The sequence below is a fragment of the Teleopsis dalmanni genome, chromosome 2 (genome assembly GCF_002237135.1).
Source record: "Teleopsis dalmanni isolate 2A chromosome 2, ASM223713v2, whole genome shotgun sequence".
Classification (NCBI taxonomy): domain Eukaryota; kingdom Metazoa; phylum Arthropoda; class Insecta; order Diptera; family Diopsidae; genus Teleopsis; species Teleopsis dalmanni.
In genome coordinates this window covers 143,663,170-143,686,258 of record NC_051847.1, presented here as the reverse complement: position 1 = coordinate 143,686,258, position 23,089 = coordinate 143,663,170, and the positions used below count along the sequence as shown (strand labels likewise).

Below are 23,089 nucleotides of genomic sequence, written 5' to 3'. Positions count from 1 at the left end.
TAAAAACTTTTGGATTAAGTTTTTAAAAATTTAGTTTATGTAAAGTTAAAAAAATGTTAGTTTATATATTTCAACCTTTCATGTCCAACGTTGCTTATAGACAACATTAGCCATTAAATGTAACAAAAAACAAAAGGGAAATTGATTTGTTTTTAATGTTAATTGTAAAAAGGCTATTCTATTCTAATAAAGAGCAAACCAGGATACATATCATTTCTAAATTTATATCAGATATTAATTATTTGTATATAATAATAACGTTTATGAAATTACATATTTTTAAGCGCTCCGATTTCAATTTATGCATGAAACGGTTAAATAAATATATTTATATTTATAAAAATTAATTTATAATCTTAAATTGTTTCAATTTTTTCCACATTGCAAATTTTAAACAAATATCAATGGACTAGTAATCAATATTTCATTGTTTTGTAAAAAAATACTTTTGAATGCACGTTATCAAAATATGTATTATATATAAATATATTATATATTAATGTATAAATTTATAAATATATCAATATATATTATATTATTTATATATATATTTAAATTAATAATTAACTTTACAAACAACTGTATAAATTGACAAAATTACGCATATGGTTTTATTTTTTTTATATTTTGTAATATTGTATCTAAACTATATTATGCTATCATAGTAGTTATAATTACCTGGCGATGGTACTGAAACGGGTTTCGTTGTTTTCTTTTTGGTGCCAGCTTCTACTTGTTGTATTATTGGCAAAGGATCAATATCACCACGATCAAAGTGACATTCGAAAGCAAGTAAATTTTTTGTGTAATGTTTACGAAGCGTATAGGCTGCACTACTACTAGCACCGATACCCAGTAATCCAGCGATATCTTTCCATGTTTTACTTTTGGTTACCTTTTTTGTTTATTGGTACATTTTTGATGGTATAATTTTTATTTGAAAAAAGATAAAATTTATATTGTTAGGATATTTTAGTTAAAATACATAAATTCCATATAAAAAATGACAGCAATAAATTGCAAGCAAACAATGATTATCAAAATGTATTGAAAAAAATTGTTTGTATAATATTATTTAAGACGAATGTATAAATCGTTTCTATTAATATATATCTATTAATATTGCTATAACTTAAAATATGATTTAATTGTATTTTTATAGTTCTAAGTATCTATTCAAATAGGTTAACTGCGATTACAGCATATAATCTCATAGCGTTGATGAACACATAATTATTTCAACTTCATAAGTATAAAAGGTATACAATTTTATAAACAATCAGATTGAATAAATAAACTCAAGGCTATTTTTCAAAAAACAAAACGTGTTCTTAACGCCTAATTAGTGAAATATAAGATAGGATAATGTAATAGCTAATATCAATACAAATAAACACATATTATGTTTGCCTTTTTCAAGTGGAAAGTCACAAAAAATGGGCTTATATAAGATAAATCCTCATTATATACTCCCACATATTCTTACTTTATATTCAGGCGTTTTTAACATATTTGTTTTCTATATTACTATTCAAATTTTAATTTGCTTTCTTCTTATTTAATTAAGTTTCCTATCTACTAATAGATCCCAAGGTATTGATGATGTTTTAAAATATGTATCTAACTACTATTGTAAATAGTACCGGCACATACACTTTTATCATACTAAACTGGCTTATTAATTATTTAATTTCAAAATAAAAAAAGATCAATTATTAGGTGATTACATCATTAATGTCTTATGTAGTAACTTTAAGGATGATAAATAAGATTAAAGAACGAATTAAGACTTTACATAATATACATGATAACTTAAGAGACTATATTGTCTAAATTAATTCCCTCACTTTTATTCAACATACTAAATGAAATAGGTATTCATTCCATGGTTCTAATTTAGCAGCTTTGTGCCGCTATATGTGATGGCAGATACTCATCCAAAATATTTTTATTTAGCATAAAGTTTCTTATTTTACAACATGTATCCTCTACCAATATCGCTATACGTGTTAAAATTAAGAAAAATTATTTCATACGTCGATTCTATTGAAAATCTTTTTAAATTTTCTTTAATAGATATGTCAACAAAATTGTTGCATTTGGGGGTAGTGAAAATCCACAAATTGAAATTAAAAGTCCATTGCATTGAAAAAAACACCACTGTACTATATACTGCTGCATGTGGTCTAGAGATATGAAGGGTCCGTAATTTTTTGCAGATAACGATAGAATGTCACAAACCGTCTGATCGGCACTATCAAATTAAAACAAATTTTTGTTTAGGCGTGAAATGTAAAATATAGTTGTGAAATATATGTAGTCTTAATATTCTTGATTTATCTTTGTTAAGAATGTCCCAGATATGTAATTTGGTGATGAGCAGTAATCATCTAAATAAGTACCAACAAGTCATCCAAAAGTACCTCAAAAAGATTTAGTACTGCAAGTTATATTGTTGAGACTATTTGAATAACTTTGTATTTAACATCTAATAATAATAAGATTCCAACAATATATTAAACTAAAAATTAAGTTGAAATCTCAATAACATATGTGATACTTCATTTACTTTTACTTTCACAACATATTAGTAATATGAAAAAACTAAAAAATACAAATTAGCTGCGGAAGGAATTTCATTTAGTTATCATAAGAATTAGCTTAGTTTAAATTTCTTTCTTCAGCTTATCTAATTTTTTTAACATTGCGTTATTTTACCAACGAATAAATACATTCTTCTTAAATTTCAATTATAAAAATTTTTTATATAAATTATAATACATAATTATGAAAATGTTTGCATATGTTTTGTTAGTAATGTTAAATATTATTGAAAAATAAATATATAAAATAAAACATACAATTTTAACTACTTACGATCTATATAATAATATAAAAAATCACTACTTTGGACTTAAGGAAAGGATAATACTACTTGATTGACTGAGGGATATGGGTTTACATTTACATTTTACCAAACCAATGTAAAATTTGAACAAAAATTTCAAAATTTTTGCATTCGAATTATTTTAATTTTTTAAATTGATGATAAATATTTAATAAAAAAATTCAACACACACTCAAATATTCAAAAAATTAAAAACAAAACATTGACTAACATAACATGCAGAAAATTGTCATGTGTAAATGAAGAAAAAAGTTTAGTTAGTAATTCTTGCATAATTAAAATTCATTCATTGCACGAAATGCAAAAAAAAAAATATTTAAAATTCGAATGGAATTTTTTAAATTATTAATAATATTAAATTATTATTTTTAGAATGAAACTATATTAGGATGAAAAACTATGCATTCGGTAGTTGTACTATTGGTTGGTTTTTGTTGTGGTGGTTTTTTTTTGTTTTTTTTTTTTAAGTTGGTTTTTATTAATTTAGTAGTTTTGCTAGTAAATCTAAAAAGAAGTTAGTAAAAGGAATTACTACGGCACCTTGCATACCTCGACGAATCCTCCACGTTCTTTTACATAAATATATAACCTATATAAGTCAAGTGGTTGTTTTGATATAGTCGGACAGGCGGTAATTGGTGTTCGACGATCTTCCATGAATGCACGCAATTTATCTAACCAACCACGTCGTTCAGGATTTTCGTCCATTTCATATAGTTTACAGAGACTATCAGATTTTTTATTGGACGAACGAAAAGTTTCTTGTGGAGGAACATGGCTATTAAAAACCTATAAAAAAATGCAATAATTATATTATTATTATATTATTATTGTAATAATGATATTTCAATAACTTACCGGACTAGCTGGTGGTCGCGTCCAATTTGGTGGAGAACTCATCTCATATTCTTCCCCTGGAGCACCTGGATGACCAGGATGACCACCAGGTGATGTACTTGGCGGTATTAAATGACTTTGGCTATATGGATCCGTTTTTCGGGATTTGGGTGTTGTACATTGTGGATCCTCACCAGACGCTTTGTAAAAAAATATATGATTTAATATATTTGCTATATACATACACTTATTGCTATAGTTGGACAATTATTAATAAATTATATAAAAACTTCAAATTTTTAGAACATATATGTATGTATAAAGTTACACATCAAAATAAAAAATACAACAATAAAGTATTAAGTTATTAAACCGATTATAAAATTTCTCATGTGAAAAAAAGTAATACAATCACATAAATAATAAAAAATAAAAATAATTAACAATATTAATTATAAATAACTTTATATATTGATAACTAATATTAAATTTAATAACAATTTTAAATTTTCAATACACTTAGGCTATGGCATATTTAATTAAATATGTTAGTAAAAAATAATTGTAATACATATTATATATAAACAAAAATTCATAAAAATACTTTTTAATAAAGTCATACACAACACAATTTAGACATTCATATAAATAAACATTGAAATATATAAATTAAGCATATGATAGTTTAAAGTTTTAACATTTGACCCATATACACATATATATTCCGATTTTATTTATGTATTAATATGATAGTTTTGTATATTAAATTATACATAATTATATAATATAAATATATTATATATTGCATAATACAAATTAATTATCTAGACTCACATACATATTCATACATATACATCTTTCAATTTTAATTGATATATAATAATATATAATTATATAAAATAATATATAAATATATATATAAATAATATATAAATATATATATAAATAATATATAAATATATATATAAATAAATTTAAATTTACAAATAAATATATATATAACATAGATATAATTTCATAATATATAAATATTAAAATTATATAACGTTTAATTAAAATTAATATATCTATTTATAATTATATACCAATTAATATTAATATAATATATATGTATATACTTATATTATTATATAATGAAATAAATAATAAATAAATCTGAATAACTTTTATTCTTTAATAATTTTTCAGATACTAAATGTTGTGTAATTACCTGCTGAAGCATTCGATAGTGTGCTTTGCTGACTAACTTCATCCATCGGCGTGCCATCTGGTCCAGTTGTTACAACAGATGTTACTGGATGCGGTCCTGATGCTGTTGATCCTGATGAGCTTATACCATTATCTTGCGATATATGTTCGGAATTGCTACCATCAACGCCAGGAGGTACACCTCCAACCATTGGTTGTGGAGGTGTACTAGTTGGAGGTCCCATATTTGTAGGACCATGAGGAGGTCCCACATGGTGTGGTGGACCCATTGGCATACCGGGATGCACGCCGGGACCATTACCATATCCCTGTTGTGGAGTAGGACTGTTACCATAACCACCTTTGTGCTGCAAATGTTGTTTAAGATAATTTAATGGTCTAGGTGAGCCACCACCCTGAGGACCAACTGGTGGTGGTGTACCTTTGCCCTGCACATGATTGCCCATATTACTGGCGCCAGCACCACTGCCTGGACCACCAGGTGCACTTTGCGGTGAGGGTGGCATCCAATTTTGATAAGGTGGATATTGTGCATGCGGACCGCCACTACTATGGTTTGGCATAGGTCGACCAGGATATTGTTGCGGACCACCAAGTGGCATACTATTGGCAGATGTTGGCTGATTAGTTTGTGGGGGTGCGGGGACATAACTGTTTGGCGGATATTGCGGTCGTGGCGGGTAATTGCCTAAATTAGATTCGGAATCTTTATTTAATTACAAACGTATTTACCAATTAAGCATACTACCTTGCGTATACTGCTGTGTTTGTTGAGGTGGTGGATAACCAGTAGGCATGCCTTGTGGGCCTGGACCAGATGTTTGCCCACTACCTGGAACTGGCAAAGGACCACCTAACTTATAACCACCATGCATATGTGGTGGTGGAGGGTACACCCCTGCACCAGGTCCACTTTGAGGTGATGGTGTGGGCATATTATTCACCGTTTGATTAGGCGGTGGTTGTTGTCCATTGTTAGAACCTGTTGAGCCTGACTGTAGCTGTTGTGGTGAATTACTCGCCGATGACGATGAATTCTGTCCGCCTATTGCGTTTTGTTGTTGAGATTGCGATGTTGGCGCCGCCACCTGCTGTTGTGGTCCACTGGCGCTTTGCGACATATGAGGGAGAGGTGGTGGCGGTCCAGCGCTACCAGGTTGTTGCATGGGACCACTACTTGATTGATTGCTCGATGGACGTGATATGGGATGATTTTGAGCTAAAGAAGTACAATTCACTACTATTAGCATTTGTATGCACAAATATATATGTACGTATGTTTGTATTAAGTATTAGTTAATTTTCATTACTTACCTACTGCCGGTGACATGGAACGTGAACCCGATGAGCCTGTTGGTGAGGGCGTTGGCCGCATTACCTGTTGAGGGTTTGGTGTACCCGGTGGACCTGAGCCCATGCCGCTGTGAGCGCCTCCGCTAGAACTGTCATTACTATTTTGCCCAATCAACTCCTAAAAGCAAAAACAAAAAACAAACAAACACATTTAATATTTCAATTCCACTCATTTCAACATATTTTTAATGAATGTATGGATAAAAAATAAAGTACTGTAAACAAAAAAGATTCCATACTTTATACATATTTTGAAAATGTTCCCAAGGCAGTCGGTTTTTCGCTGTGTTGTTTGTTAATTTTTTATTCGATTTTTTATATTTCACTTTTTTAGTGTATGCCTTTTTTTTTAAATCCATCCTTTAACTTTTATTAATTTAACGTTTTTGTACAGAATTTTAAATATTCTGATAAAACACGAATTTTATTATGTGTCAATTCTTCGCTTTTTTTAAGTGACAATCGCATTCATTTTTTATTCCATTTTCTACTGTCATGAGCTTTAAAACGACAACAAGAGAAAAATGTCTGAATTGATTTCGTTTCACGTAATTGTGTGTTGGTGTTATACACACACAAGCATGCATGTGTATTTGTGAGCTAGCATATATAAAATAGTGTCCGGTAAATGAAAGCTATTTTATACTTACAGGGTGTATATAAATTTATGGATTTTTAATTAGAATTAGAAGAGGAAATGACATGTGCACAGACTATGAAGTTTTTACGTTTTGAGGGTAAAAACGTAAATTTACTTTAATGTGTTTTATGATAAAACCGTTAGATATGTCAGAGAACAGTTTACAGTGTTGTAACTATTTTTATTTAACATTTTTTTATCTTATAATTATAATTATTTTATATTAATATTATAAAATAAAATTAATATTACATTTTTAATAACTAATGTTTATTTTTCTTATATATATGTTATTATAACCAACTTTTGAATATAATCTAGGATTAAGTAAAATTTTATTTATTAAATTTAGTTTTGCTCATTGAATCGCTTTTCGATATTTTAAATTCCATTTACGGCATGAAAACTGTTTCCGGATTACATAATTTTTACTTATTGTTCGCAATTCTAAGTTTTTTCTTTTAAGTATCTGTTAATACAGCTTCCTTTTTTCTCCGATTTCATTGTCAATTGATTATATTAGATTAAACGTGAATTTTGAATTAGGTATTTACGAAAAGAATGTAAATTTATAATCTGAAGATCCATTATCTCAATGACCAAGCCACATCGACATATAACTAAGTGAAAAACTTGCGCAAAATAGCAAATTTATAATCGTGAACTATTTAAAATTGTTTTTATAGCAATCAACTGTCAAAATGGCGGTAACCATTTGTTAACCCCATATCTAACTTATAGGATTGCATACTGCAATTACTAAACGTAATAGTTCATTTGAGTGTTACAAGCAAACTACATAACTGATAGGGGTAAAATCATTATAACAATCATGTCAACTTTAAAAATTTTCAATCATATCATGTCAACTTTCAATTTTTTAATACAATGAAACAATTTATCTATTATCGTTAAAGAGCTATGAAAATAGGTTTTGAAAAGTCAGTATATAAAATAAAAATAAATATTTTAAAGTAAGATATAACTTATATAAGTAACAACACTTTAAAACTTGCATTGACTTTATATAATAATAAATATCATTACTTTTTGAATAGATGGATAGTTTTGATTTATTATAGGACGTGTGCGAGTTAGACTACGTTGATGATAAACCAAATGGGAGATTTTTTGGGATGTTTTGCATTGCACACATTTAGCCATTTATCAACACGTATCGACACATCACTACATTATCGGCACATCTTCCGTTCTATACAAAATGGAAATACAACCCCGCGTTTTAATTGTAATAAATCTATTATAATAATCCAACTGTAACAACAATTGTACTGTGTTTACCACGATTCATGTCATAACAAATGTTATTTATTTTAATAAATGGTAGTTATTATGATATAGTTTTCAGCTTAAAGATAATTAAACAAAAATGTACACATAACAAAATCAATCTGAGTAACATTTTCCACTACGACGACTAAACACAAAAAGTTACCCTACTTATGAACATATATTAACAATATATACTTGTATTTCTATATTATTTATTATTCTATATTACATAGTATTACTATATATATATATATATGTATAATTTAAATATACTACACATAATTTAACAATGAATATAATAGTACTACTTTCAATAATATAATATAATCATTAACATTAAATTTTGCGAAAAGAATTATTATTATACATAATGCCTGGTTCACACCGCAAATTTACATGCAAAATAATCACACGCATATAATTCAGATATAATTCAAACGTATGTTAACTTTGTGAACCAGTATAAAAATAAAATTAATTATAATTATTATTAACTTAAATCTTATGCCCTAATTTTATATGTAATATAAAAGAGTTATAAATATTTTTAATGCGAAAATATTCACCAAGATTACAAAAAAAAAATACGATTTACAACACTGAATTTAATTTCTAAAGAACTTTCACATAAGCTCTAGCAGACTAAAATTCCAAACAAAAAAATTTATTTATAATCAGTTATTTTTTAAAAATACAGCATAAAATTACTAGTTAATATACTATATACATACATATCTATATCAATTTTGTATTTTACACATTATATGTACGTTTTATGCCCTGAGTGTCATACCCTTTATCACTAAGTCTAAAATTATTTTCATTATCGCATTTCTCTTCAATTTTGCTTGTATCGCATTGAAGAATTGCAAGCAGAAGTAAAAAAAAAACAATAAAAAATAATTATTAAAAATATTTGTTTCTTTCTAACAAACTAATATTAAATCTACTGGGCTTTAAAAAAGCGCACACATGTGTTTATGTGTACGTATATTGAAGAATATGATAAGAAAACAATAAAACAACGAAAACTGCGGCAACAACAAAAACGCTTAAAATAATACAAGCAAGAACTCTCATATTTATAATGATTATGTTATATGTTACAGTATTTCAATGGTTTAAAATATTAATAGTTATCTTGAACAAAATTAAAAAAGCAAAAACTTGCCGGCCGGTATTTTAATAAAATAAATATGCAAAAATAGATATTGATATTAAAAACCGCCCATAGTACAATACCATAGTTACACACACTCGCATATAAAATTAATGAAAACGTAAAATGGCGGCATAATTAGTATTTTGTCATTTATTTTTATTATTAGTCGTCTTTGGCTTAACGTAATAAAATAACTGCTTTAGTTTGTTTTTTGAGTAAACATATATATGAGTAAAAAGAAACTCAAAAGCAAAATGTAAATAATGACAAAAAAAAAATATTTACATCAGCTGTTTAATATCAAACACAGAAAGTGGATAACAAAAATCTAAGATATTAAATTAAAAAAAAAGTCAATAAATGTTATAATATATAAAAAGAATATTAAACAAAGCAATTAAGTTACATATAAATGTAATATTATATAAATATTTTGGGTTTAACAGTTATTAATTTTTTAACAATAGTTCATGTTCAATTAATGTTTTAATAATATTATGGAATATATCTATTTTTAGACATATTAACGTAACGTCTATTAACGTTACATTTTTTTAACTACAGCATATAGATAAAGTTTTGTGTGTATAACAATAAATTTTTAACCAACCAAATGGGGATGTAAAACAATTATTCATACTGATTAACTTTAAAAATAACCAATAAAAGTTTGCCTACAAGACAAAATACATTTGTGTATCCATTACGTACTAACTAAAATAGATAGTACACTTTCAAACAGTAGTGTCTATAACAAATAACTCTACAAATTTAATATGTCCAACAAATTGCATGAAATAAACAAAGCTATGTGGTAGCTCATCACACAAACCGTTAATGATAGTAAATCCAAAAATAAAAATTATTAATATATTAAATTATTTTTTATTGTACTAACATCATATATAAGCTATAAATATGACCATACGAAAATTAGTTTTATAAATATATAGACTCATTATTAATTAACCAACATTACGTATGAGTAATATCGAATCGGAAAGTTAAAAATAACTAAAATTGTGCAACAACAGAAGTACATAATATACTGCAATAAACAATAAATATTTATGCAAACTGGCACTACATGTGCTGAGTTCAGCTACGGAGAATAAAATGTGTGTGTGACATAGCTTAAAAACATTATTATATGACAGCAGTGAATTTAAGGAGTGTGCGGAGAGTTAAGCTGAATTCGTAAGTATATAAAATATGGGAATGTGGTTAATGACAATCAAAAAAACAAAAAAAAAAAAATATAAGAAAACAACTGTTCAGCCGACCGAATGAATAACGAACATAACAAACTAATTGACAGTACGTACCAAGGAACAACAAAAATTACTTGAGTGCCAATTCAATTCAAAGAGTCAGTAAAGGCTGGCAAATTGCTGTTTTGTTTGAATATTGTATGCTTCTCTGCTAATTTTCGTAATGTTTGCAGTGCAAAAATGAGAAATGAGCTACGGTACAAATAAGCGCGGCAAACAGCGAAATTACCGATTAAACAAAAAATAAAAAGAAATAACAAAAGCTTTTTTATTTTTTAAGCAACGACCAAATTGAAAAGAAGATTTACAAAAAAAAAATACAGTAAATCAAAAACATGTGAAAAAGACTTGATAAAATCATCAGAAATAACCGCGAAGGAAAACAAAATAACAAAAAAAAATTGGCACACAGTCAAACAAAAGTGTTACATTGAAAAATAAGAAAAAGAAGCAATTTGAAAATGAAATGAAAAATTGTCATAAAAAGTAAATGCAATTTTGCGCGGTCAAAGATTTTTTTGTTTTTGTGTATAATAAACTTATTCAACGCAAAGCGGTTAATAATAAAAAAGTGGATGGGGAGTGAAAATGGGGTTGTAAAAACGCTAACTAAATCAATTTTTGTGCCTTAGATGCATAAGTATAGTTAATATACATATGACTAAAATACGCAAAGTTAGGCAAGTTAGTGTCTAAAGCACTTTCATTCAATAGTAGTGTCTGTGACTGATCCACTGTAACAAGAGCTTTATCAATTTATGTCTAAATCACTTTTATTCAATAGAGCTTTGCTTTATCGAATTATAACAAATAATTTGTTATAAAATATGTCAATTATTATAATAATAATAATTATTAAAAAAAAATATTTTTATATTTTTAATATAATCTAAGTATTTGGTTGGTTGTAGTGGCATGTCATTAGATAACTTCCATGTACCTCAATTAGCGATTTTTCGCCGTTTTTCCACAACATTCCTCGCAAAAATCCCAATTATGGAATAGTAGAGACTAAATCCCACACCCTCCGAATGTAGATAATTTACATAGATCTTTCGTCTTCATCGATGAACAGACTGATAAACTATCAAAGAAATTTCTTCCTAAGACCCTATATATTCTGAACGCCACAGCCGGGCATTCACAGAGAAAATGTATTATGATTTCTTTTTTCTGTGTGTTTCCACAACTTCTGTATTGAGGATTATGGGGAATGCGCAGTTTAGGATTATGTGGGTTCCTATACACCAAAGACCAGAAAGAACTGCAGTAAGCCTTGCAGTGTTCACGCGGTCTCTTTGGATGAGTTCCGAGGATCTATTTTTATTATAGGTGGGCCACGTTAACCTGGAAGTTGCACATGACTTAAGTGTTTTCCATCTGTTATTGGCAAGTTGCAGAAAGGAGAGGAAGGTACTTATCTTAATGGTCTCGTCTCTAGGGTAGTATAACCCGGTACCGCCAGTGACACATCCAGATCTAAATATTTACAATATGCTAATATATATATTAGTATATTGTTCTATTGTACAATAACAAAAAAAGAAACAATTTAGCAAAGTGCAATAGAACAACTATAAAACCCGATCGATCTTTTAATGATGCATGTTCAACAAGCAATACCAGCCAAAATTTTTCTGTTCAAAGAAATGAAGCTGTTAAATTAAAATTCTTAGCATAATTTTATAAAAAAAAATGTTCTTATATATTGCACTTGTGTATTTTGAACCATACTTTAAAGCACATATATACATATTTAGTTACGTCATATAAAATCAATACGGAAGAGCAATTTGGCACTGCTGACTTATTTTAATAAGAGAGTGAATATGTGAATATAATTTTGTGTATTCAATTATAAGATTCTGAAAGGATTGTGATAAAGCCTTTGAGCATTCACATATGTACAAACCTATAAATGATAATTAAGAGTCTAAATGATCAATTATTCGTTATTTCACAGATATAAATGATTAGTTGTCAACTTTCAATGATAACATTTAACTATAATTTTTTGTTCTTTAAATAAGAACAATAAGAACTTGTTTTCTTGTTCAATACTGGAAACAAGTCATAAATAAATTTAATTAATTTGATTTAATAATACTAAAAAAAATGTTTAGGTTTCCAAATACTCGCTATCCTTAAACCGAAATATGTGATCTGCCATATCAGCAAGACCTAAGATTCTTGATCGTGTCATGTTTTTTACCATTATCACTTTAATTTCTAATAAAATTATATTTAGAAATTGAATCAGGTATATGGTAGTAATTCTTTTATAATTTTAAAAACTTACTATTTAGTAATTATGTTCTGTTCGTATTATTCAATTTTTATATATAAACTATTCGTCAAATACAAATATCCAATTTGCATCCAATGGAATCGAATTGTTCGGATATTCGTTTTAAATCATTGAAGTAGTTCAAAATACTCGAATCGTTAAAATTCTGTGAATGCTATAGAAATTGGTGTTTGCATTAGCTATAATTCTCCGATGATTTATAGATATAGCACGATATATGACAACTTTTCGTTATCTGGTAGATGGTACAATAATGTATATTGGTTGTTTTAAGATAATTTATTACACCTGTTACTTTTAGTAGAAATTATAATTAAATCATTAAAATTATATTCTGTTAATTATAAATTAAACAAAAATAAGTTGTATTATTTTGATTGATATTTGAAGAAAATAAAAAAAGAATCTTAAATGTCAAAAAAAAAAAATCAGAAAATTAATATGTAACTTTTGATGACATTTACAAAACTCTTATAAAAACAGATTACAAATTACTCTATATTGCCATGGTCAATAAATATATACACATAGCCAATAAAGTCTGCGTACACCTTACGAATTTTGAAATGTGATAAACACAACATAATTAAATATTTTATATTAAAATTTTTACATATATTTATTCTTTGAAATCTTAAGTTTAAATAGCAAAAGACAAAAATTGTATTCGTTTGTCAATCTTGAGATAACGGGATAAAAGTGTCCCTGCATGTAAATATAGGCCCCATAAAAAAGTTGATAAAATCGGTAGAAATATTAAGAATAAGGCTAAATTTAATACTTTGTTGGGTAGCCACGCTATTTTAGAACTTCACTTAATCTGCTTGGAATGGAATTAACTTCTGAGTTTCTTCAGCAGTAATTTTCGCCCATTCTGCTTGCATTGTAATACGCAAAGCCTCTTTACTTGTTATCACATGCTGACGAATTCTTTTTTCCAATAAATCCCAAAGATGCTCAATGGGGTTGAGATCAGGTAATTGTGGAGGCGTTTTAAGTTGTCTTGGAACGTTGTACAAAAGCCCAAGTTTAACAATTCCCGCCGTGTGTTTTGGGTCATTGTCCTGTTGGAACCAAAATGACGTGGATAAGCCCAAATTATCTGCACTTTGTTTCAAATTTCTTCTTAAAATGTTTAAATAGCCCCATTTATTCAATGTCGGTTCTATAAATTTCAACTGGCCTGCACCATCAGACACCATGCACACCCATACCATAACTCCACCACCGCCTATTTTGTCTGTTTATAAGTGAAATATACGGTTTCTTTTTAGCGACTCTACCAAGATATCGAGCTTTATGTAATACTTTTTTAGCAGTCTTCGCACAAATACTTTTTTAAATGATTGATTTACATATTTCAAAATTTTCGAAGAAGAAACACTAGGGTTGATCTTCAGCATATGGACTATTTTTCGTATTTCTTGGACTTTAAAACTTTTGGACGCCCAGGACGCAGTTTAGATGTTAAAATTCCGGTTTTTTTGAAGTTGGGCTGATGAATGCGTTCTTTCAATAGTTTCACCAATTTTTCGGAAACTTTTTCAATCTTTCCATAGTTTAATAGTTATTTTTCTTTCGTGTACACTGATTTCTCATCCCCTTGATTCCATACTTTAAAGTGGTAATTACTTAAAAATTAATTGATCACTAAGCTCGCTAAATGTTCAATTCAAATGCTAAATAATATCAAATAAGCAAATATAAGAACAAACTGCTAAAAATTAACGATATTATCTAAAGAAACAAATTGTACGCAGACTTTATGGGGCCTATATTTACATGCAGGGACACTTTTATCCTGTTATCTCAAGAATGAACAAACGAATACAATTTTTGTCTTTTGCTATTTAAACTTAAGATTTCAAAGAAAAAATATATGTAAAAATTTTAATAAAAAATATTTAATTATGTTGTGGTTCTTTATCACATATCAAAATTCGTAAGGTGTACGCAGACTTTATTGGCTATGTGTATATAATATAAATTACGTTGAATATGACAATTAAAATGCTGTCTCTGAAAGACTGATATTAAAAAATAATATAAGTGGAGTTATTTTGTTAAGTCAGGGCTAAAAAATAAAACAAAAATATACATAGACTTCCACAATAAATTGACAACTCAAACGAATTAATGAGAAAAACGAATGCACAACTCCACGACCAACAAAATCAACTAAGAATACGAAATTTGGAACCCAGAAACATCGTTTTCAAAACAGAAACAGAAAAAAAAATACTTAAATGAAATGAACGGAATGACGGCAACGGCAGTGCGACGATGAAAAAAGATTCCAAACTTATACAACATGATGACAAAAAAGTAGATAAGAAACAGAAACATCACATTTGTACCGGCTGGCAAGGCAGAGCTACATAACAGAATAAATAATATTAAGTCGCACAAGCAGTAATGCAATGCTTGATAGCTTCGTAGCACAAGTAAACAAGCAGGCAAGCAGGCAGGCAAGCAAGCACGAAGGCAGGCAGGCAGGGTCGAAGATATAATAAATATAAGAACGTATAATAAAATTTGAAGAGGGGTGCCAAGTAAGCAGAAGCACAAGCACAACCATTGCGGTGCTGTGTGTGCTAAGCTACACAAATAATGTTTTTCATATTGCTGGCTGGCACTCACTTGTAGAAATAGAAAGAATGAATAACAAAATTTATATACAACGAATATAAAACGAATGACTATTGACGACGCCATTCGTGGACAACAACGTTAACGTTAACAACAACAAAAATATACGACGACAACAACGACTCTTCAAAACGAACAGCACAACAACTTAAAGGCAAATGTATATACTGAAACTCAAATCAACTCGAACGGGAACAAGAAAAAGCATAGCAAAATTAAACTTAAGTAAAGTATTGAAAAATAGAAAGACTTGGAATAAAAAAGCAAAAATTATTTAGCGATAGCAAAATCAGCAGTAACAACAACAACAAAAGAACTACGCAATCGAAATCAACTACACAACCTAAAAAGCACTCTAAGCTAAGCACAAATCGAATGTTTTTGTTTCTGTTTCAGTTGAAGTTCGTTCAAAGTATTTAATATGAATTGACATATAATGGCAAGCAGTACTGAAAGGGGAACCGAACCTTTGAACACAGCAAACTGCAATCATACAGAAAAGAAAAATATCTTACATTCACGTCTGAACTGTGTAGATAGATGATTGTATAAACAAGCAAAAAGACAGGCACACAAGAAGACATACTTCTGACTGACTGACAAACTGACTGACTGTGCTATTAGGGAGAATTTTTTGTGTTATGCTAGCAGCACGAAACGAAACAAACAACAGAATTTATATTGAGTTTATGAAGTTTTATTGCTGTAGAGGTCGAGATCACATTAGGTATGGGAAGAAAAAGAAATAGGAACGTAAAAAAGTTATGTGGATAGAATGAATTTAGAATTAAGTAAAATTTCAATACTTTCATATTATGTTCTTTCAACTTTGGTAATGTAGAAAAACTTAGAGGGAAGTTGCTCATTTTTTTAGATCATTAATTATTTTTATATTTTTAAATTAAAATATCCTTAATTTCAGATTAATCATAGTTTTGACACTATTGCAATAAATGCAAAATGTCAAATTACCGTTTCACTGAAGTTTCACACAAGCTCATGTAATCTTAAGATTCATGTTATAATTGACAATTCATTCTATGTTGCAAAATTTTAACAAATGATAAATACCTTTTTATTTATACAGTATTATCTTTAATAGTCGTTGTTGTTGCTGTTGTTATTGTAACCCACAAGTATCTATTAAGCAGAGATTATGAAAATTTTACAAAGAGTTATGGGTTACAATGTGTATAGGTTTAGGGGAGACCATCGTTTAGGAGTTTAGGTCTTAACAACAGCCAGGTATACGTCCTGGAGTGACGTATTAAACGTTTCGCTTAATGTGTCCAATTTTCGAATATAGATAGGAGATATGACTGGTTTCTGTTCAGCAATCCATTTTAAATAAATTTTTTTTTTAATAAGAGATTAAAAGACCACTAAAAAGATTTTAAAAAAAAATAAAAAATAAAATGTATAATAATAAAGTAGCAGTTATTTGATAGCTGCCTCTGACTAAAAAATCCCTCTGACTAAATTTCTTCGAAAATGTTACAATGCTAATTCTGCTTTTAAAACTGGTCAAATAATATATCTTCACTTTATTTAAAATTTTTGTATCTCAAATCTTTGTATCTCTAATCTCAAAAATTTCTTTCGAACTCACCATTCAAAAAGTCTTACAACCATACCAAAAACAAACCTTAAATGTTCATTTGTTTTTAAACTAGAATAAGTTCAGTATTTTTTTAGAATCATCAATTAAAAATTTTTTCTTTTATGAATTGAAAACAATTACTTTCAGCACAATAATTATCATATCGTTATATGTTCTCATAGGTGTACATAGAGCTACCATAAAAATAAACAAAACCAAACAAATTACGTGAATATAGTAACTTAACAAAAGAAAAAACCAACATTCAAAGATTTGCGCGCCAAATTTTTATCAATAGGAAAAAAATAATATAATAAATACAAGAATAAATAAAAAAAATATGAAAAAGTACTTCAAAAACAGCAGAAATGGCAAAGAAAAATTACTTCATAGCCAAAGGCAACAAAAACGCCATCAATAATGCGATCAAAATAAAAACCAAACAAAAATAAAAAGTAAAATAAAAAACTACAACTTTGTTATGAACGGTGATGCCTTATTCTTCTTTCAGCTTTTTATTGCTCTCTCGAGTCGAAGAAGTTAAGTTAGATGTGGCATAAAAAGTAAAATTATTGAAGTTTCTTTACCAAGAAATAAAAAGGTTAAAAAACATAAAAAAAAAACAAATAAATAACGCCAATGGTTAGAAAGGTGTGCTCTTTGCTCTAGCTTCTAGTAAGCTTTCTTTTTTGTTTTTGTTTCAAATATGCATATTTCTTGAAAGCTATTCATTTAAACGTGAACAAACATATAATTGGTTATTCAACTGGAGTATAGGTACGAAGAATGCTACGAAAGCGCATATCTATCTACTGAAATTTTGTACTGTAATATATACAGTTTTAAAAGTCAAGAGTCATGACATCTAGACACATGGAAATAGTATAATAGAATAGTAGTAAAATGAATTATAAAAAAGTACTTTTATGCACTTAAAATTATGTTAGCACATAAAAGTGCATAGGGATTTATACATGTTGGTTAGTTACATACATAGTTTATGTATATGTAAAAAATAATGTTTCGAAAAACAATATCCAAAAAATTAATTTTTTGATCTTAAAAAGTCTGCATATGAATATATACATTTAAAAAAATTAAAAAAACCAAATTAAAAATTTTTAATTTAGAATCTAAAACTAAAATATGATATTATGATATTATAGTTGAAATGATAAAACTTTTAGATAGCTAGTCTTTTATCAAATACAGAGTTCTTGGTCAAAATCCACAATCATTTCTTATCTATATAGAAAATAAAACCAGATGTTCCTCAAGCAACCCCTCCATTGTCTTCCTTACTGTATAATTTAAATACAACAGATTTTACTTTGGAACCGATAAACACAATTTTGTTCTTTGCTAATACCACCTGCATTCTGCATGTTGACAAAAATGCTAATTGTGTTGATAACAATTTACAACCTCATATTAATAATTTAATGAAATACTTCCGAAGGTAGAGAATTAGAGTAAATGAAATGGGAAGATCATGTAAAATACTTTGGTCTAACTTTTGACAGAAAATACAGCTAGCTAAAGAATATAAGACTCAAAAAACTGACTTGTAATATAGCTCTCTGAATGCTTTGAAATCATTAATACAAGGAAAGTTGGATTTGAAAAATAAAATTCTGTTTTATAAGTAAGCAATAAGATCTAAACTTCACCATTAGTTAACTTCGAACTTATCAAAAATATAATAATGAGATTCAGCATACACATAATCAATTACAATTTATTATTGCTTTATTTTTCACTATATTTTATTAAATTATTTCAACCAAGTTTTAAAATTCACTATTATAATTAAAATACATTTAATTTAAAGTCTAACAACGCATAAAGGTTAAAATGCATGAGAAGCTTAAAATTAGTTTATGTATTGTATTACAAATAAATACAATTGGTTGGGTACTATATTTTCTTATAATTAAGATTTGTTACTCTAAACCGTTTCGTGCACAGAAAATATATCTTCCTATTTAAATTGGTAGAAGATACCATAGTCACAAACCAAAAGAGATTTCATTACAAATTTAAATCAATTGTAAAAGTTAGTTTGTTTACATTTACTTTAATAATACTGAGATTCTCACAAATCAAACGAAATTGTGTGTGTGCTGTAAAGATTTTTCATTCACTTAATCCATTCGTCATTATTATGTTTACAGTTCAAGCAACAGAGCGTGGTTCATGACGCAGTCAACCAAGAGACAATCCCTATTACTTAATACAATTCAGACAGACAGACAACTATAAATACTTCTAAGTCTATGTACATTAGGTATATGCTGCAATATAAAATGCAATGCAGCAATAAAAATTAATTTGTGCTACAAAATAAATTGTACAATAAAATCGTACGTAAAGGCGTACAACTACTACTCTATGCCATCTAAATATATTTTCTGTTATAACATAAATGGAGCAACAACAACAACTACCAGTATTAGTAAGCCAAGTAAGTAAAAGATACAAGCAACAAACAACGTGAAAGCGAACAAATAAAACTGAAGTACAATTAAAACAACAAAACACTACAAAGTGTGCAATTCTATACAAGACGACAAGAAAGAAAAATTTGTTGGTTTTATTACATTATATTGTAATACCACGCTTTTTAACAATATTGCAGAAAAAAGAGGTTGTGCTTTTAAAATACATGTAGAACGAATCGCGCCAAAAATTGTTCATTGTAAAATTTAACTCTTTGAAATGATGTACTAAACAAATTTAACTCTATGAAATGATGTACTAAACTATAAATAAAATATAACAGTGTATAAGTAGTCAGTGCTCAGGAAAAGACACATTCACGTGTCTACGTATACGCAAATCTACTCCCATATACCAAAAATAAATAGATCTGTATGATAAGAAAAATTGAAACAAGGAAAAATTTAGAATCAGGATAAAAATTTTTTTGTGACGTATACATTGGGACACTCAATTTCAAAGAAGATATAGATTTACTATCCTTATGAAAAAGGTAATAATAGGATCAGGCGCATACCTCATAGACCTCTGGCAACATCAACTTATCTAATATATTGAATGTGACTACATATGTATATTATAAACATATTCAAAATCAACTCATGAGTCGAGTTGCATATGATTGCAATTGTTCTGGGATTAAAACTTGTTAAATTGTTTAACACGTTCCAAACTCAAGATCATATCTGATCTACACCGCCATATCTAACATGTTCAATCTGATGAAATATATATAAACAAGTTACTTTTGTTTGAAAATGTATAAATGAAAATTGTTAAATAATTTAACAACTTCCAAACTCAAGATTGTATTTAAAATTGTAATAAAATCTTCAAAATATCTTTGCTTTAACAATCACAAAATATACTTTGATATTTGATCAAGAAAACATATTTATATATATGGATGTACATTATCTACAATTCTAAACGTTTGCATTTATCATAATACATAACAATGGATAGAAATGCATTTTACTTAATTTTTTTTAATGTTCTCAGTAATTTTCATTAAAAAATAACACTGTTTTAGGAACAGTTATTCAGCATAGAGTGCCATACCAGCAAACTCATGACGACACATTTAACCATTTTTGTCGCACGAACTGAACTCAAACTCTTTTGGTTGTGCTTTGTCATTTTATTAAGTTAGGTTAATCTGACTGACCGGCCGTACGGCTCGGATAGATTTATTGGTCTCAAGTGATACCAGATGGAGCATTTTTGCTAATATATGGAGTGTTTGAAACTGCATTTCTAAGACGAAGCCAACCAGCATTTAGTGACCATTTTGTTAAACAAAAGCTTAGTGGATTTTAAACTCATACCTTGACTGCTATAGCTCCAGCACTCTTACACCATGATAAACCTCCAAGTACAAGTGAAGTGGTTCGTTCAAATTTAAAATTTCGTTAAATTTTTTCAAAATACACACCTCATTTGTTTAAAGTGCGGTTGTACTTTACTATAGTCTTTTTTAATTGACTGCAACTTATTTTAATTATATCTCTATGTTACCTTTAAACGCTTCCAAGTGTTATGTTTCATTTGATATTCATAAAGTTTGGCAAATATATATAATTTGAGAAATTTAGATCCTAACATATATTGTTATCGACAATATTATGGCAATATGTTAAAAACGTTACATTCCGTATATACACAAGTTGTCTATTGGATGGACAACTGTAAAGGATTCATTTTTGTAGAGAATACAATGCGATGTTAAAAACCAAAGCAGAACCCTAAAAAATACTTAATTATAACGACGCTACATTGTACGCACTAGAACTAAATTAAAGAAAATAACTCATACAACTAAGAAAATCTAAAATAAATTTAATAACAAAAATCGAAAACAACAAAAAAAGAAATAAAAAGAAGACATTCTATTTGGCTAAGGAGTGTATAAAATGTAGATATTTTCAAAGAAAACCTGCATCCTTTTGCAAAGTCACGTTAGAGGGCATTTTTTTGTGATTTTATTTTTTTCCTTTAAAAAAAAACCAAGGATTTGTTATATAGGTACATTGGGATAGAGTGAATGGTGGGTAATGCTTGGTTGGCACGACAGTCAACCAGAGTATGAAGCAAGAAAAGTTCTTGCTATGATGGAGTATATCATCATTGGAGTCGCAACGAAGCAAACTACTGCCGTGTTATTTCACTTATACATTTGGTTGCTACTTGATGCTCTGGCAAATAATATTGTTGAAATAAAAAATAAGACCTAGAACAAAGTGACTACGAGAACTAAACCAAAATCATAGACAGAGAAGCATCAAGAGCGGTACAAGAACAGCAGTTCGTTAGCTTTGGTTGGTTTTATGTGTGGCAAAACTGGCAGGCTGATGTAGCGCAGCAAATGGCACAAGGGACGCCAACAGCGCAGAAATAAATACTAAAATGTATATCATAGTACAGCTAACAACTGGTGTACGGGAGGCAAGTAATTTTAGCGACCGAACTTTTAAATGTACAGAAAGGCATAGCATGGTACTAAAGCGCACAGCTCTCTACTGTATGAGGTACGAATAACACACATCACAACGCAGTTGCTTTCAAATCCACAGTGAATGGTTGGAGCTTACTGGCAAAACGATGACTACGACAAAGCACAACGTTCAAACGAATACTGAAAATCAGTATGAGCGTAACAGACTGACGGCGTATACGACGACGACGACGACGACGGCGACAACTGGTAAAATGAATAACGACATCAGTCAGCTAACAGCAACGAAAAACAGAGCCAAACGTAGGTCGCTTATTGCAGCAAAAACAGCGGTAAGCAGCAGCAATGCGGCTTGATTCAAATGTGAGCTTGGCAGCCCTTCTGTAACAGGGCGAGTGTGCATGACAAAAGCAATAAAGTATGAACAAACTTTTTCGCTCTACACTTAAAAAAATCACACAATGAAATCGTACATTTTTAAAATTCAACTTTTGGTCATCATTTTGAATAACAAATAATTTAACTTAAATTTATGTTAAGTTCTGTTAAAGTAATTTGAACTTTAAAAATAAAAAAAAATTATTCACTAAATATCATATAAAGATTGTAAAAGATATACTGCTTTATATCCTTTGGATAATAAATTTACTGATAAATCATAAAAGTATTAATGACGATAACAAAAAAGACATTAGTTCGCTCAATATTTTGAGAATATCCGACTTTAACTAGATTACTTCTTCTTCTTCTTACTTCTTCTTTTGACCTTTTTCTTCTTCTTTCTGTTCTTACTTCTCCTTCTTTTTCTTCTTACTTTTTATTTTTCCTCTTCTTCCTCTTCTTATTTATTTTTCTTCTTCCTCTTCTTATTTCTTCATACTTCTTCTCTACAAACTGCAAAATAT

At 28.5% G+C, this 23,089-nt stretch overlaps 1 protein-coding gene across 5 annotated transcripts in view; it reads right to left on the bottom strand.

The window, feature by feature from the left end:
• Positions 1–23,089, bottom strand: part of LOC119680023 (trithorax group protein osa) — a 91,014-nt gene that overhangs the window by 7,400 nt on the left and 60,525 nt on the right. For 2 of the 5 annotated variants that reach the window (XM_038092637.1, XM_038092639.1), the window contains exons 5-10: positions 6,269–6,425; positions 5,703–6,173; positions 4,956–5,642; positions 3,767–3,945; positions 3,449–3,697; positions 679–895 (exon numbers count right to left, since the gene is read on the bottom strand). In XM_038092637.1, the coding sequence (XP_037948565.1) occupies positions 679–895; positions 3,449–3,697; positions 3,767–3,945; positions 4,956–5,642; positions 5,703–6,173; positions 6,269–6,425 (1,960 nt within the window). Of the gene's footprint in view, positions 1–676; positions 896–3,448; positions 3,698–3,766; positions 3,946–4,955; positions 5,643–5,702; positions 6,174–6,268; positions 6,426–23,089 lie in introns of all 5 variants that reach the window. The other 3 variants (XM_038092635.1, XM_038092636.1, XM_038092640.1) reach the window with 3 other exon arrangements.